At 36.1% G+C, this 17,981-nt stretch overlaps 2 protein-coding genes across 3 annotated transcripts in view; one reads left to right on the top strand and one right to left on the bottom strand.

Moving 5' to 3' along the window:
- The window catches only part of LOC113808971 (EEF1A lysine methyltransferase 1), a 10,850-nt gene extending 250 nt beyond the window's left edge, over positions 1–10,600 (top strand). The window contains exons 1-4 of one of the 2 annotated variants that reach the window (XM_070142662.1): positions 1,222–2,579; positions 3,022–3,241; positions 4,382–4,529; positions 6,578–10,600. In XM_070142662.1, the coding sequence (XP_069998763.1) occupies positions 3,038–3,241; positions 4,382–4,529; positions 6,578–6,930 (705 nt within the window). In that variant the 5' untranslated portion in view covers positions 1,222–2,579; positions 3,022–3,037 and the 3' untranslated portion in view covers positions 6,931–10,600. Of the gene's footprint in view, positions 1–1,221; positions 2,580–3,021; positions 3,242–4,381; positions 4,530–6,577 lie in introns of those variants that run through there. The other variant, XM_027360454.2, reaches the window with a different exon arrangement.
- A 4,776-nt stretch (positions 10,601–15,376) lies between these two features.
- LOC138867325 (glutamic acid-rich protein-like) lies at positions 15,377–17,956 on the bottom strand. Its single transcript, XM_070142456.1, has one exon. The coding sequence runs from the start codon at positions 17,954–17,956 to the stop codon at positions 15,377–15,379; it is 2,580 nt and encodes an 859-aa protein (XP_069998557.1).
- Between the last annotated feature and the right edge of the window lie 25 nt (positions 17,957–17,981).

Genomic DNA, 17,981 nt, shown 5'->3' with positions numbered 1-17,981 from the left:
GGAATAATTTTTTCTTTCGTTTTTTTGTTTTTAAGTGATTTTCTTATATGTTTTTGTTATTTTTTTATTATTTTGTATTTGTCAAGTTTTGCTTGTCATGGTATCATGTTTACATCTGTTTATACCTCTAGGAATTGTTTTAATTAATGGATTAAAGCTTTTATTAGATTTCCATTATTTTTTTCCATCATGTAAAGCAGAGCATGAATCAACATTTTTGAGAAGAATGGATTTTTTTTTCTTTTTTTTCTCGGACAAACGCTATCAATTCTCGATTTGATTATTCCCTGTTATTGCTTATTTACTGGTTTTGATATTTGTTGCCTTTTTAATTCCCTTCCTTTTTCTTTTTTTTACTAATTTTTCGTCGTATTGATCTTCCAAAATTGTGATCTGTTATTTTGAGTGATATTCTGGCATTGATATTTTTCGAGGGAATATTTTTTTCGCATGGACTCGAGCTTTGGTAAATGTTCGGAAGATGCGCGCATGTCAGTCGTTTGGCCTCCTGTTAATTGCCGCAGCATCCGCGTCTGTTGGTGCTCAGGGCAAAAGCCATTAACCCTCCGCTAAGTTTTTTATCGTAAGGGCGTGCTTGTAGGCCTTGCTTTTTAGTGTCGGATAAAGAATTATCGGAAACCTGTCTTCGAGAAAGTGTGTGGATAAGGGTTGATAGGGTAGGCTAGGGTGTGACGCGTGGTGCCTGCGGTAATTGGCTGTCAGCGCATTACCACGATGTTTAATTTTAGATGGGTCGGTTAGCATAGATTGTGGTTTGCAAGCAGATTTGATACATTAAAACAATTGATTTTTTTTTTTTTTTTTTTTTTAATACAGCATATCATAGTAAAAATAAATAAAAACTGCTCAAAATAGCTGTGTGCAGATATAGAGAAAAAGCAATGTAAGTCCATTTTAAAAGATGATGATAATTAGAAAAAATAAATAAAAAAACAAATAAAAGGTACCATTAGGCATGAAAATAATTGACATAACGGAAGCCTAGACATTACTAATGAAATGTCGTAGATCTGTCAAGTGATGCGATGACTACCGTGTTTCGCAATCCAGCAATATTGAACAGAACTCCACCTTATCCATTTTTGCAAAAGTACTTTCAGACCTCCCTCGTAATTTCTAATAAAAAAATAGTCTCTTGAATAATCATAATTTTTCTTATTTTAATAGGGCTTTAGATGTGAAATCTGTCATGAGCTAATGTTATTTTTTTTCTTCTACATTTTTCTTTTTTTTTTAAATCTTTTTCTCTAATAATAAATTGTGTGAGTTTGAGTACTTGTGTAGAATTTTGCATGAAATTTGCTTATTTGAAATCTCTAGCATATACATACTTCAGATAATGAGATATTATAGCATAAGTAAAACTGTAGTGAAATCATTGAACACTTGCTAGCTTTATGAATTGGTGTCAATAATTTTATGGATAATTTGTTGATAAACTAAAGCATATTTGAGGAGGCCAGAGATGTTTTTGCTTTAATTTTTATTTATGACGATATATTTTTGATTGCAGAAAGATGTATTTCTTGTTGAAACTGTAATATAAATGGATGAAAAAGCTGACATAATTTTTTTTCTCTTATCTGCCTGTGTGATATTATATCTTATTGTATGTCTAGTCTCATGATTTTTAGTATAGGCATTTATCTGCCTGGTTGTCACTTGTATGTATATATGCTGTACAATATATACAGCATTTATATAGGCAATATTTTTATCAAGGCTGTCTGTACACTTCTTAGCAGAAATAGAAGATGACTAGGCAGCATAAAGTGCAATTTTACTTATTTTATGATGCCGATAATTCTGTCAGAGATTTTGTTTTTCTCTCTCTTTGCTCTAGGGTAGTTAAACTGCACCCAAAATAAGAGAAACCAACTTGAAGTTGTGCAATGGGAATCCTGCCCAGATTGCATGTGGTAAAATTGTAATTTCAAGTCCTGGTAAAAAAGTGTAGTGATATCCTGTAAGAGCATGATGAACACACAAATACATATTTGCATACACAAATTCACAGATACACATGCACATGTATGCATGTACACACATACAGTATACACATATATGCACATACACACATACAGATATACACATATATGTATAGATACACATTTACATATAAACATACATATGCACATATATGCATATACTCATGTGTTTATATACAACACCAATCAGATAGAATGTCCAGAGATACGCACATGGTATGACATAGTACTCTGTCTATATTTGATATGAAAAAAATTGACTGAAAGATATTGATTACAGGGTAACTTTACCCATTTCCCCAACATTCATGCAGAGTGAGACCGTAAAAGCAGTGTGTCATTCACATGTCAGTCAATCATGAGTGACATATGAGTGACAAGAATGGACCTGTATTTTTTTTTATTTGTACATGACAACCCTCTCACAGCATACTTAGTGATGTCCAAACCATGTGCGTCACATAATGTAAGAGTAACGGAAGAGTTCTAATTAGGGCTATATACATGTGAAATTGCCTGGCAAACCCTTTAAATCCTCACAACACACAGGAGGACGACTACCTTCTCACAGTAGGTACACCGCCTTCCAGTCATGCATGATCTCCGGAGATAGAAAGTAATAACAAATCCCAGCCTTATTGCAAGACAGTTAATGGACCATATTACTCAGAGAGGCTCCATTATTATTATTATTATTATTATTATTATTATTATTATTATTATTATTATTATTATTATTATTATTATTATTATTATTATTATTATTATTATTATTATTATTATTATTATTATTATTATTATTATTATTATTATTATTATTATTATTATTATTATTATTATTATTATTATTATTATTATTATTATTATTATTATTGGGATAATGAATAGTATATAAGATTTTTTTTTTTTTTTTTTACAAATGTCAAACATTTTTTTCACAGAACTAATTATTAGGAACATTGATTTGGAAATAAAAATAATTAAAGCACACTTTCATTCCTCCTAATGCTAGGTTACCTGCCATCAAAATGTCTTCCACCATGAACGGTGTCGAAAGCGACGACGAAACCCCACAGGTGTCGATCACAAGTGAGAGTGATGATGACCTACCGCAGCTTTCGGCAGGGACGATGGCAGCCCTAATGGAGTTCTTCAAGGAGGAGGAGGAGAGGAAGGATAAGCTGCGGCAGATTGAGGAGGGAGAGATCCCGGACACCTTTGAGGAGGACTGGGTAAGTGGGGAGGAGCCGGAGAGATTGGAGAGATGTTTGTTTACATTGTGTTGTGTTAAACTATATTGATCTTTGTTACATTATAACATTATGTTGATTTGAATGATATAGAGAGACCATTGTTCTTGTTACCATTGGCTTTCACATTTTGACACAAGGGGAAAAAAGATATTTATTGTATGGATGTTAAGGGTGTTTTATTTATATTTAGTCATCTATATGTTTATGTTGGTTTGTTTTATCAAAATTTCTAATTTTTTTGTATATCTGCTTCAGAAGGGATCTCCCATTTTCCTTTGCCTTCATATTTTTTTGTCCAGCATTTGTCTCAGTGATATAAAATATCCATACTCATTTTAGTAATTTTCTACATAACCTTTTCTGAAATTATTATTTGTTTATTTATTACCTCAACCAAGGAGGTTATGTTTTTGGTAGCAGGTTAGCAGGATAACTTAAAAAGTTATGAACTGAGGTGTGTCTTAGTCCAACTTCAAATGCCATTAAATTTTGGTGGTGATTGGAACAATGATTAGGATCCAGCAATTTTTTTTTTAAAGGAGTCATTAGCATTGTGAGATATGGAAACATGGACATCACAAATTGATGTAATTCTTCAAGTGTGAACATTTTTATTGTATCATTAACACTATTGCCTATTGCCTCTGAGTGTTTCTTGTTATTATTTTTATTTCATGTATTCACTCAGTTGTTTTATTGTTATTGCATATGTCTTTTAGGGGCTCATTGAGCTATTTTCAGTATCCTACACTACTTTGTAATCCATTATATAGTCATATTTTTATGCAGAAATGGGGACAGATTTTGTAAATAGCATGAAGTACACTCATTTGAATAAATGTGTGTTTGAGTATATGACTGCTACATCCACACATTCTCATATTTTAGAAATAGAATTGTTTTAGACAGTGCTCAGGCTCTGCTAAATTCAGTTCATATTTTCATATTAAGATATTCTAATTGCTTCTTTTTAAGCTTATAGAATTAAAAAAAAAAAAAAAGTCTGTAAGTCTGAGACAATTATGCACCAAGGAATAGGATCAGAAAGGGTATCTGCACACTTTATTAATATGAAATAAAAATGTTGCACAAGCTAAACATATAAATCTTATCTTTCAGAACATGAGTCAGTTTTGGTATGCAGAAGAAACCTCAAATTCCCTAGCCCAAGAATGCCTGAGACTGGCAGGGAACAATGGGACCATTGCTTGCGTGTCTTCGCCAACCCTTTACAGAACCCTAAGGGGAATGGACCATGAGTGCAAGTGTGAGTTTTGTCTCTTAGGGGTTTGCCAGATGAGTGTTTGTTATTCTTATGGAATATTTATTACTATGTAGGGTATGATTTTTAAAAGTAATTTTCATTTTTTTGCGAACTGTTTTTGCTGGTTGTTTCACTGTTTTAATGGCAGGTTGTTAAAGAATGAGTAACAAGTTGATACTATTGGTGTAAATAAAACTTTGGTCTTGTGTTATTTATTTAGGTCTGCTAAACTTTTCTTTCTCTCCATGTCCTCTATCTCTTTTTTTTCTCCCCCATCTAATGGCAGGTTGTTTCACTGTTTTAATGGCAGGTTGTTTCACTGTTTTAATGGCAGGTTGTTTCACTGTTTTAATGGCAAGTTGTTTCACTGTTTTAATGGCAGGTTGTTTCACTGTTTTAATGGTAGGTTGTTTCACTGTTTTAATGGCAGGTTGTTTCACTGTTTTAATGGCAGGTTGTTTCACTGTTTTAATGGCAGGTTGTTTCACTGTTTTAATGGCAGGTTGTTTCACTGTTTTAATGGCAGGTTGTTTCCCTGTTTTAATGGCAGGTTGTTTCACTGTTTTAATGGCAGGTTGTTTCACTGTTTTAATGACAGGTTGTTTCACTGTTTTAATGACAGGTTGTTTCAATGTATTAATGGCAGGTTGTTTTACTGTTTTAATGGCAGGTTGTTTCACTGTTTTAATGGCAGGTTGTTTCACTGTTTTAATGGCAGGTTGTTTCACTGTTTTAATGGCAGGTTGTTTCACTGTTTTAATGGCAGGTTGTTTCACTGTTTTAATGGCAGGTTGTTTCACTGTTTTAATGGCAGGTTGTTTCACTGTTTTAATGGCAGGTTGTTTCACTGTTTTAATGGCAGGTTGTTTCACTGTTTTAATGACAGGTTGTTTCACTGTTTTAATGACAGGTTGTTTCACTGTTTTAATGACAGGTTGTTTCACTGTTTTAATGACAGGTTGTTTCACTGTTTTAATGACAGGTTGTTTCACTGTTTTAATGACAGGTTGTTTCACTGTTTTAATGACAGGTTGTTTCACTGTTTTAATGACAGGTTGTTTCACTGTTTTAATGACAGGTTGTTTCACTGTTTTAATGACAGGTGGTTTCACTGTTTTAATGGCAGGTGGTTTCACTGTTTTAATGACAGGTGGTTTCACTGTTTTAATGGCAGGTTGTTTCACTGTTTTAATGACAGGTTGTTTCACTGTTTTAATGACAGGTTGTTTCACTGTTTTAATGACAGGTTGTTTCACTGTTTTAATGACAGGTTGTTTCACTGTTTTAATGGCAGGTTGTTTCACTGTTTTAATGACAGGTGGTTTCACTGTTTTAATGACAGGTTGTTTCACTGTTTTAATGACAGGTTGTTTCACTGTTTTAATGACAGGTTGTTTCACTGTTTTAATGGCAGGTTGTTTCACTGTATTAATGGCAGGTTGTTTCACTGTTTTAATGACAGGTTGTTTCACTGTTTTAATGGCAGGTTGTTTCACTGTTTTAATGGCAGGTTGTTTCACTGTTTTAATGGCAGGTTGTTTCACTGTTTTAATGGCAGGTTGTTTCACTGTTTTAATGGCAGGTTGTTTCACTGTTTTAATGGCAGGTTGTTAAAGAATGAGTAACAAGTTGATACTATTGGTGTAAATAGAACTTTAGTCTTGTGTTATTTATTTAGGTCTGCTAAACTTTTCTTTCTCTCCATGTCCTCTCTCTATCTCTTTTTGTTCTCCTCCATCTCTGTCTCTTCTCCACCCTTTCCCTTTCCCTTTTTAGCTTTCCATCCCTCCTCCTCTCTTGTCCTCCCTCCTTTTGTTCTTCTCCCCCATCTTTCTTTTCTCCTAAACGTCTTTCCTCTTTTCTCCTTTTATCTTTATCTCCTAAACTTTTCCCCCTTTCACCCTTCCTTTATCCTCCTCTACTATGCATTCTCATTCCTTCAAATGAGATCAGACAGAATTACTGTAGTGCATACTCCATAATCATCATCATACAAAAATTATCTGACTTCATCTTGAACTAACGATTTCTACCTCTGGATCATGTTGCAGTGCGAGTACTAGAATATGACACAAGATTTGCCGTCTATAAGGAAGACTTTGTCCTCTATGACTTCAAGAATCCCCTTGCTGTGCCAAGAGACTTGAGGCAGGAGTTTGATGTAGTGGTGGCAGACCCCCCATACCTGGATGAAGATTGCCTTGCCAAGACGGCTATCACCATCAAGTACCTGATGAAGACGGACGCGAAATTGATCTTGTGTACGGGCACAGTGTTAGAAGAACTTGCGGACCGTTTGCTAGGGGTTAAAAAGTGCAAGTTTGAGATTAAGCATGATAAACAGCTGAGCAACCCCTTTTCTTGCTATGCTAATTATGACTTGGATAGTTTTTGTGAAAGTTGATAATGGGTTTAATATATTATGTCTCTTATTTAACAAATTATCCATTGAAGAATTAAGCTTGCAGGAAGCGGAGATCATCTGTGCTAAAAAGTCTTGTTTCGGCAAGCAGTGGCGTTGTGGTGTGTCCCGTGCTTGTGTCAGACAATAAAAGTGATAAAAAATATAGATAATTGTTGTGATATGCATTTTTTTTTTTTCAAATATGATAGATACCAAACTAATATAAAAAAGTGGTTTCACTTTGCTATGTAACAGTTCCATTGATATGTAGTATGTGTCATTTTAAGGATGCCTTACGTATTATAGGATCTCAAAGCCTCTATGACAATAAGTGTCTATAATTAACTGCAGTTACTTTTCCACATTTTAGGCCTTTTTATATTTTGTATATAATTTTTCATTCTGATCATGAGTTTGGAAATGAGAATGCAAGTAATGATGAGGATCTGTATAGAATGAAGGTAGACTTACCTGATGTTAGATGAACAGTGATTGTACAAGATGTTACAAGTAGGAAGATGTTGCCTTTTATTATCATGTTATGATATCAGTATGGATATATAAGATTATATGACCTTTGTACACTTGTTACTGAGTAAATTCAGTAATTTCCTTGGTTCTAATCTCATTATTTGTTGAAAAAAGGAAGAAATTTTATCAATGTTCACACAGTTATGAACGTTTACCTTATGAGATGTGTTAGCTGTTATGTAAACTGTGTAACAGGCAGCCAAGCTGTATTTTTGTGAATTATTATTATTTTAATTATATTTGTTATCATTATCACTATTTCTCTTCTGTCCTGTTGATTACACTTGAGATGCATAACAGATTCCCACTTTCTGTACTAATTCAGATGAACAGACAGAATACTCAATATGCTCATGTGAACATTCTAGTCAGGTGCCTCAAATATAATGTTATCCTCTTCACTTATCCTTGTTAATGTTTTCATGCTCCATGGATTTCTCAGCAGTGTGAACAACATAGAGATGATGTTTGGTTAGTCTGGAGCATATGTAATCACTGACCATTTTCATATCACTGCTGAGGGGAGTGAGGTTTGGTGTGGGACAAAGAAAGTGGTTAGTATTTTCCTTTTCTCTCCTCCTTCCTTTCTGAAATGATCTCTTTTTTTCTGACTTTTTCCCTTCATTCTTGCTCTAATGCTTCAGTTTTGTAGTGGCTGAAAATGCTATTAATACTTCAAGGGATTGATCAAAAGTGCCATTTTTTTCTGTGGGAGGAATGCCTTACACTGTAAGACTATATATGTATATATATCAATGTATGTATATGTGTATATAACTGATCATTGTGACAGCTGGCAAAATTTGGAATTTTGCAGGAATCTTCTTTTTTCAACTTTTGCGGTTTGTTTTTCACAGAAATTGTACAGAGCTTGGTAGAATGTTTATTTACAAAGACTTTGAATTTTGACTTTGGGTAATAGTGTTCATATATTTACATTAATGTCATAACTGAAAGTGGTACCTCCCCCCTTGCATTTCCTTCCACTGAATAGGGGTAGGATATCGGCCAAAAGCCAATAATAGTCACTCCCCAATAATGTAACACCTTGACAAAGGTTCTTTGTTGAACATATTTTACCACCTTTGTTCGGGTCATACTGGCTTTTACTGAATTTGAATGGCAGTTGGTTAATGATTAAAACAAATCAGTGTGCAAGACATCAATGGTTATATACCACTATGGTAAAGTATCGTGTCAAAAAGGGGTAAAAATAAGTTTAAAGTAAATACTATTTAGGGTTGAATCATGAGTGTACTAACATGTGGTAAAGCATACTTATGATTGGGGTAATCTGGTAAATTGAGTCGACTTGTCTTTTTTTTTTTTTAAATATCCTATTAAAATCATGCATTGAATTTCCAACTGAGATTAGTTGTTCTAATGGCATTATCTTGTGTTCAAACGATTAATATCTCGGACAAGTGAATACCTCATTATACTGAAGAGAATCCTCCATGCACAACCCCATTCTGCCAAGCAACATGTTAGTAGTCACTCATTCCATTCTCACTTTTTTGTGGAACCAAACATGCAGATATTGTATGGATATGCAATTCAGGAAATATCATTTGTTGTACATGTTCTCCTCAAATTGATGTAACCTTTGGTAGATGTCATGAAAAGTGAGATTTGTATAAAGATTCCAGTTTCCCCATTTCTCTCTCATGCTATATTGGTATCTCCCGAACCATTTGAATCCTGGTGAGGTCTATAAACTCTGGTCCTGTTAAGGATCTAAATTATATGTAGCATGTTTCCAATAGCATTTGTGTTATTCAGATATTCAAATTTAATCAAGTATATACAAATAATCCAAGCCATAATATTAGTCCCCATAGTTTTTGAAATTGTTTATTCATGTTATTACTTTTATCTGGCTCCTTGAAATAAAAGTTTTCTTCCAAATTTTTTTGGGAAGTTGAGTTTGAGAAGCATTATGCTGCACTGTGTTTGCTCAAAACCACTTGTCTGGTGATTCTTTTCCCCTCACAGTGAAAATGGGTTTGGCATGTAGGCCTAATGTAGCTATCCACTGCTGGTATATGGATAGGAGAAACACTGTTGTAAATTGTCTGTTCAGTGTTATACCTTGCATGTGATTTTTTTCTGTGCAAGTTGTGAATGCATTTAGTATAGAATTTATTATTCTAAAGGATTTTTGTGGGAGATTTCAGGAGAATGGGATTTTATTCCGCATCATGTAAATGAGAATGGATAATGATCAACAAGGAAATTTAACAAAAAAAGCAACAAAACAGAGCATGTATGACTTTTTCTTAAAATCAAAACTTTTGCTTAGGCTCCGGAGAACATAAGTAGTCCTTATTAAAGTGATAACAATAGTAGTAATAATAAGGCATCATGTAATGTGTTTGTATCCATTCTTTTAAAGAAAATTTTTACTTCATACTTTTCTGACCTGATCTATAAGCTGCTGAATGTGTAAGCAAATAACATCAGTTTATAATTTCCTTGTCCTTTTAGAAACTGACCACATTGTTCTTTGTCAAGTGCAGAATTATGTCTCTAAATGTATAAACCAAAGCCAAGGAGATTTTGCACAAACATTCTGGTATCTAGAATGCCTTTTCCTTTCTCTTCCCCTTATTTTCATGTATAGGATTATTCTTGATTACTTAGAAAGTATTGTTTCAGTATTTCCTATATGATATTTAATTACCATTTGTTAAATTGCTAATCTTTCAGGAATGCAGATTATAGATTTCCTTTCCTTTGCTATTTCCATAAATCTAAAAGAAATTTAATATTCATGTTTCTGTTGCCATTTTCAGTACGAGTTTAGATTTATATAGGACTTGGTTGAAAATTTATCTGTGAATTTTTTTTTTTTTTATTAAGACTGTGCATGCAATTAAAGATGACCTTTTGAAAATGACTAAGATATTAAATAGTGAGGGCTAGGGCCAGTTCCAAAATTATAATTGCAAACCACATCTCATTTTCATATCGTTATTGGATTGGTTCCTCTACTGATGTAGAAGAGAGAATTTCCTTACTGCTTATGGATATGGGAGGATAACTTAAGATCCAAAGAAAATGCTCTGCTTACCTTGTCTGTAATAATAATAATATACCAGTTAGACTGTAGAAACTATAATAAACTTGCTGCAGCATTTCAAAGTAATTCAAACAGAGTAACCTAATTCCTATATTATAAAAAAAAAAAAAAAAAAAAAAAAAAAAAATCTTTCAAAGCTAATTTTGAGACCTGCATTTACTGTGTCGGCAGGAGACCAAGGGTATAATTAGCCAAAAATAAAGGGAAGCTTGACAAAGATTACTGGAGAATAGCATTGAATGACAGGAATTTTTAATGATGCTCAAACCATTTTTGCTCAGAGAAATAGGAGGTGGACAACTGGGGAATGAGACGAAAGGATCAGTGGGAAGTGTCAGGAGGGGGAGGATCCGGGGAAGGGCACTTGTGACAAAAGGGAGTCATGTGCATTCAGGAGGGATCCCCCTCCCAATTACTTGCTCATTATTGAGAGGGGGCATATGAGACGGAGTAAGTAATATTGCAAGAAATGTGCTGGACATCAGAGGTCATATAGCACTATGGTATTGTACTGTGGTAGGAGGGTTTTATAAAGGTCTTTGTTAGATAGGAGATGGAGACTTAGGCCTAAGGTAGGGGAACACCCCTACTTTGGATCCCAGCCCTTGCCATAACTAACTTTGCATGGTCTTTTCTTCTCCCCCTTTCCTTTTCCTTCTCTTTATCCCTCTTCCGACTTCATTAGTTGTGAGAGCTGTAATGAAAGGATGAAAGGCAGGCTTTGTGTCAGTGCTGAATGGCCTTTGCACTCCATTTGCTCTTCCCACTTTACCCCTTTCACTACCGTGCGAATCTACAGCCCTGTGCAACTTTTGACATCTAACATTTGGGGATCTAATTGTTGATTCATATTTACCCTTTTCTCCACAATATTTTATCATAGTGCTGTATGACCTTTGAAGTCTGGTACCCTGATTTGTTTTTACCAATAAACATTCTGGAAATCCAAAAACATTGCTTTATGAACAAAAAACTTACTAACCCAGGGGTTTCACCCCAAGGCCCCACCCTATTGCTATATTTTGAATATGCTGTTTATGACCTTCGATGTTGACATGGCAGAAAATTTTCAATAAATAAAATAAATATCCAGGAGGGAGTGGAAGGGATAACAGGGAAGGAATGGAGTATTAAGGGAAGTGGTAGAGATTGCAGTGTTTGGATTTAGAATGGCAAAGAATTTGACTGGGAGAGAAAGGGGGGTAGAAGTTGGAACAGAAGAAGTAGGAGGAAGAGATACTGGGGGAAAAGTAAAAACACATTTGGAAGTAAAAAACACATTTGGAAGAAGAGGGTGAGGCAGAGTCCAGCACTGGAGTAGAGAGCAAGAGCAAACCTTTGTTGGCATGCTTGTCTGCCTTCATGTAAAGTGAGGCCAAGTTTGAATCTGAGGACTGCTACCTCAGACTCAAACTTGCAAGTAGGGCAGCTCCTATCAACATATATAACGGAAGCCATCATAAATGGCATATGTGCATGATTGTGCTGAGCAGTTTGAACAATCATGGCCAGGTTGGGCATGTATGTTATTTATATATTGAAAAATTTCTGCTGTGTCAACATCCAAGGTCATTAACGGCATATCCAAAATATAGCAATAGGGTGAGGCTTGGGGGCAAAGCCCCCTGGTAACAAAAGGTCATAGAGCATTGTGATAAACTATTGAGGCAAAAAGGTTAAACATGAGTAAACAGTTATGACAATATGTTTAATGTCATAGGTTTTTGAGAGCTGTTGGTTAGTATGGAAGTGAGAAAGTTAAAAAGGAAATAGCAAATGGAGTACGAAGGCCGTTCAGGACTGACAAAGCCAGTCCTTCATCCTTTCAGCACAGCTCTCACTTTAGGATGTGGATAGAAGGGAATGAAGAAGAGAAAGGAGAAAAGAAGTAAAGACCATGCCAAATTTGTTGAGGAGAGGGCTGAGGTCCAAGGCGGGGGTGATCCCCCACATTGGGGGTCTGTCTCCGTCTCCTAAGCCCCTTCATGACAACAACGAACATGGGATTGGGGGGTTGGGGGTTGGGTACATAGAAGGCTGTGGAGCAAGTGTTTGGTAGAATGCCCAAACTCCCAACACTTCTAAAATTGATGGGGTGAGGTATATATGGCTGTACAGGGCAAGATTCTCCACCAATATAAACTCCATGGGGGGAGATCATCGTCTACAGAACATAATCTTGGCAATATTGGTGTCGGACTTTCAATGGCCTCTTAGGGGAATAGTGTAGCACTGTTCTAATACTGTGTCATAGTCAATGGGGCAGGTAAGCATTAATCGAGTGAGGCTGGAAAGGAATACGCTTAACATTGAGGTCAGTTAGGTTTGACAATGCACTTACTTGGGACTCCGATGTACCTGTGACAAGGTGTGAATGATCGGAAAAGCTGCGGAAAGTACCTTTGCCTACTTAATTTTGAAGACATTGTTAGAAGAGGAGGGTATTGTCAGAGTAAGAAGCTGTAGGGGGAATCACAAGAAAATGATAATCTTACTGGCTGAAAAGAGAACTAAAAAAAATTTGTGGGGAAGGATGTGGATGGCAAGAATAGTGTGGTGTTGAGAGGTAGTACTGGGAGAAGGTGAACAATAAGGATGAATAGTAGTAATCAAGGAGGGAGGTTGAAAATGACTAAGATGAAATGAAGGATGTTGGGAGAGAGGAAGGAATGTTTTCTGAAGAAACCGAGTATTGAGGAGGGGAATGGTTAATGGTTAATTGTTAAAAGCGAAATAAATGTGCTAGACATCTGTCATATAGCACTACAGGAGGGTATAGTAAAGGGTGATGTCAGGTGATAGTTGCTATGCATCAACTATCTAGAGTAATGTTGAAAGGTTGAAGATGGGTAAGGGGTTTTTGAGAAAGGTAAGTAATAGCAGTGTGCAAAGTTGTGATCAATGGAGTGTCAGGGGTTCAGGAACTGGAAAAAAGTCATTGGAGATATTTGGTAAAAATGGGCAAGCCTCAATGCCCCTAATAAAGGTACAGAACCAATATTGTCCGTGGTAAACCTAGAAGAGAAATGGTTCACCCTTCAGGGTCCCCATGAGGAGAAAGGGCTAGATAACTAAATGGAAATACTGTGCCCAATGCTCCCTGAGGCTCTTCTTGACTGACCCACAGCCAGACTTTTATCCTTTAAATACGGCTCTCACATCTTTGGAAGTGGAGTAAAGAAGGGGTTGGAGAAGAGAAGGGCTAAGTTACTAAACAGGAATACTGATAGCTCCCTAAGGCCATTCAGGACAAGGAAGAGGAAAGGGGCAGAAGAGACACAGTAGGGGATATCCCCAAAATTGTGCTAACCCACTTAAAATTTACAATCTTATCATTCATATATATTATGCTCATGTATCTGATTACCTAAATAGTGAATTTTCAATTGGCTATATCTTCACAGAAAAAAAGGAAAAATTAATTTTTTTGAAATCTTACCAATCATGACTTAAGAAAATTACAAACATTAAAAATGAGACATGCTTGTTATGTTTGAGAATATATTTTTCCTCCCCAAATAATTTATTTAATTTAATTCCATTTGTTACAATGGATATTCTTAGCTGTGACATCCTGTTTGATTATATTGCTTCTAAATTAACCACTGGCAGCGTGAAGGATTGAATGTCGGGTCACCAAGATTGCTACCCAAGAACACTACCGCTTCACTACACAGCACACCATATAAATAATAACCTCACACTTTTTTTTCTTTAATTTATTTAGTTTTACTCACCTCTTTGTATCATAAAAGGTTAAAGCATAGCACCAATGTAGCAATTTACAGTATCTTCATTCATGTTAACGAATTCCATATACAGAATGGCATATTTACAAGGATTCATACAGAAGTTGTACTTGTAGGCATGTTTTTCTTTTATGTTTTTTGCTTTTTTTTCACAATTCCAATAACAAATACCCACAGAATAGTGAAAATAAAGATACTTCTATCACTATTGGAATTCATATTCTTTTTTTAAAAAATAATGAGGAGCACTAGCAAAATAGTCAATATTTCAAAAATTGCAATTTATGTACAATTTTAGCTATGTAAAAAAAGGGGTGGGGTGTAGGGGGGGTGGGGGGAAATTAACAGTGGATATACACATATGTACATCCTCCCAATCACAGTTTTTATCTTGTAAAAAATAATAACAATAAATAAATTAATATAATTAATAATAACAGAAAAAGGCTTGTATTTCACATAGTATGAGACGAATTCTAAATTTCTCAGTGGTATTTAAGAAACCAAGATGACTTTTCTCATCTCTTAACTTTGGACTTGTTTGTATAAATTTTTGTAAGCAAGTCTTTGGACTAATAACAGTACATGCATAATGTATAAAATCACAGAAACAGGAATTAATTCACCTATTATGCATAATCATTAGAGTTTGTCCACAGTACTCTTTACAAATCATAATATTGGAAATTTGGAAAAATAAAATAAAATAAAAGCCATCACATGAATACAACTCTCTCTCTCTCTCTCTCTCTCTCTCAAAATAAATAAGGTTCATCCGATAAAAATAAATACATAAGGAAATCAAACACGTAGAAATAAATGAAGAAAAAAGAAATCTTTCCAATAATTATCTTTAAATATTAAAATAAATATATAAATAAGCTGTGCAATACATACAGAGTATTTCCCCATTAATTTAACACTCTTGCCCTTAGATTGCTGTAATGATTCTTCCTTACATCTTGAGAATTGAGAAAGATTATAAAAGGTACAATTATCAAAAATTTCCTGCATAAAAAAAGTCCAAGAGAACACATTGGTATATCAGGAACAAATTTTATACCTCTAAAAAATGTATTAACAATTAATCCTGTATATCATCTCTGGGTTTGTTATACACTGCTCTCATTGAATCTAATATCTCTTTCTGCTTTTGTTTCTTTGTTTCCTCTTCTCTTTTTTTATCGCACTTTTTCTCACACTCCTTCGGGGATGGGTGACAGGAATCAGCGTCACTGTGAGAGGTATCGTTAAGCATACTAGCACCCTTTTTCTCTGCTCTCTTCTCTAAGGGTTCGCAATCCCCATTCTCAAGAGAGTATGAACTGTTGTTCTTGTTCTGCATCTGATTTTCAATGCTGTCGTTATTCGGCAAAGGGATGGTGTCAAGTGGAGTCTGTGAGCCTTGGGATGTATCTTTGTCTTCTAGGCTTTTGGAAGAAGCTTCACACTTCTCTAAGACTTTCCCCTTTGCTGCACTGCTGCCACTCTTGTCCCGTCTGCTTAGAGGTGTTGCTTCAGTTGGGTGATCTTTACTGTTCTCTTCGCTTCCTGAGACTCCCTTTGATTTTGCTCTTTTTGCTTCCTCTTCCATAGACTTGAAGAAGGGCATTTCCTTTGCTCTCACTCCAACTTCTATTTCTCTTCTTTTCTCTATTATTCTCTTCTCAGAGGCTGTTCTACAAGAGCTGACTTCAGCAAGGTGCTCTTCTTCCCCGGCTGACTCCTCTTTGATGTCACTGTTAACCAGCATCTCTGTACTATCCACACTTGTAGCACTTTCACTCTCTGGACTTCGGGAATCTGTGCTTCTTGTGGGTCCATTATCTGTACTCTTACTCCTTTTTGCTAGTGGTGATCCCTGCAGAGTCAACTTTGGTTCTGCATCATTTTTTCCATTTCTTAGAGAAACTGTGTGATGAATAGGAACTTCAATATCAAGTATAGCCAACTGGGACGCACTGCCATTGCAGGGTTCTGGTGGTGAATCCTCACCGACCCTCCCTCTCTTGGAGACCAACTCAAACCTTGAGGACAAACTACGCTTTCTTGACCTGCTTCTCTGGTCTTCCCCACATTCCTGAGTCTGCTTCTGAACAATGTTTTTTTTACCGTCAGATTTTTCATTCTCTGACTTTACAGAATTGGAGCGCTTCACATCATATATGAAGTCTTTTTGCTCCACACTCCTTCGTGTTCTCTGAGGTCTTTCAGACCTTGCTTCTTCAGAGTCACTGGAAACTAGAGCTGTGGACTGAGTGGACTCCTTTTGATCTCTCAGTGGGTACTGTTTCACAGCCAATGGATTTGCTTTATTGATCTTCATTACCTTGACAGCATTTTGTACCTCTTCCTTCCCTTCCGATTTTTCCCTAAAATCTTCTCTGGTTGGTAGTGATTCTTCTAGGTCCAAATACTTTGTACTCTTTTCCTGACTCTTTACACAGTCTTTTGTATCTTTTTCTTTTAGTTCTGTTCTTGAGGGTTTCAGCAAAGACGCTTCTAATAAAGGTGTTGCCGATTCTAAAGAGGGTTTTGCCTGGTCACTCATACTATCACTTTTACTTTCATTCACTTTCAAACTTTGTAGAATTTCTGTTTCCTCTTTTACTTTTACAAACTTCTCTGTTCTCTCATCATCTGTGCATTCAGTGTCTTTCTTTTCAGGCTTTTTAGGAACTTGATCATCTTCCTTTTCACTCTTAACAAACTGATCATTATTCTCTTTAGAATTTCTAGTATCAGTGCTGGAAGAATTATCATTGCTCTTCTCAGATGTCTCTGAAACACTTAGTCCACTTGGGCTCTGTGTTCTCGGTACAGCTGGGGGTGTTATATAATATTTCAATGGGCCAATATACTCATCTTCCTTGATCATTTTTGCAACATGATCCTCGTTAACTTGGTGTTCAGTAATGCAGTGGCGCATTGCTTCATACCTATGGTAGCTTCTGTACTTACAGACTTTACAAGCAAAGCGGGTCCAGTCAAAGTGCTGAGAAGCATGCCGTTTCAGTGTTGTGATGCTCTGATACCTCTTCTCACAGGGGATGCACGAGAGGTGAGACATGTTACAGAACTGAGCAAGGAGATTTTCTATCTTGCTTTGGTTACTTGCTCCTGTTGTACTTTCAGGTTCCTTCTTCTCCAGAGTCTCATCATCTGCCTGAGGCTCTTTTTGCTCCAGGCTCTCTACTGTAGTCTGTGGGAGCTCTTGCTGCTGCCCCTTAGAGTCTCTGGATTCTTTGGATGGGGGAGTTTCCTTGGCATTCTGAGTTTCTTTGGGGCTCTGAGGGTCCTTCAGAAACTGAAGCTCTTTGGGGACGTGTGGCACCCTAAAGGGGGCTGACTGGCTCTTGTCCTCATCTCCCCATCCTGCTGCACCAGAGCCGGACTGGGCCATGGTCTTCTTGTAGTCTTTTCTGATCTGTATGGCTATCTTCTTCTCCGGAGTCTCAGACCGAAGGCGAGGATTTAGGGGACTCTCTGGAGGGATGTCGGGCCTCATCTGCAGCAGAGAGCAGAACTTGTCATGCGACAACAAAGCCGAAGCTGTCATGAACCTACGGTCGCATTTAACACAACGGTGATCGGAGGAACATCCATTGTCATTTTCGTCTCCCTGAAAAATACAAGAATCAAAATCTAATAACCTTTTTAGCATCAGAATAATAATAATATATGGTATC

This window comes from Penaeus vannamei, chromosome 29 (assembly GCF_042767895.1).
Source record: "Penaeus vannamei isolate JL-2024 chromosome 29, ASM4276789v1, whole genome shotgun sequence".
NCBI lineage: Eukaryota > Metazoa > Arthropoda > Malacostraca > Decapoda > Penaeidae > Penaeus > Penaeus vannamei.
This window is presented reverse-complemented; position numbering and strand designations above follow the sequence as displayed.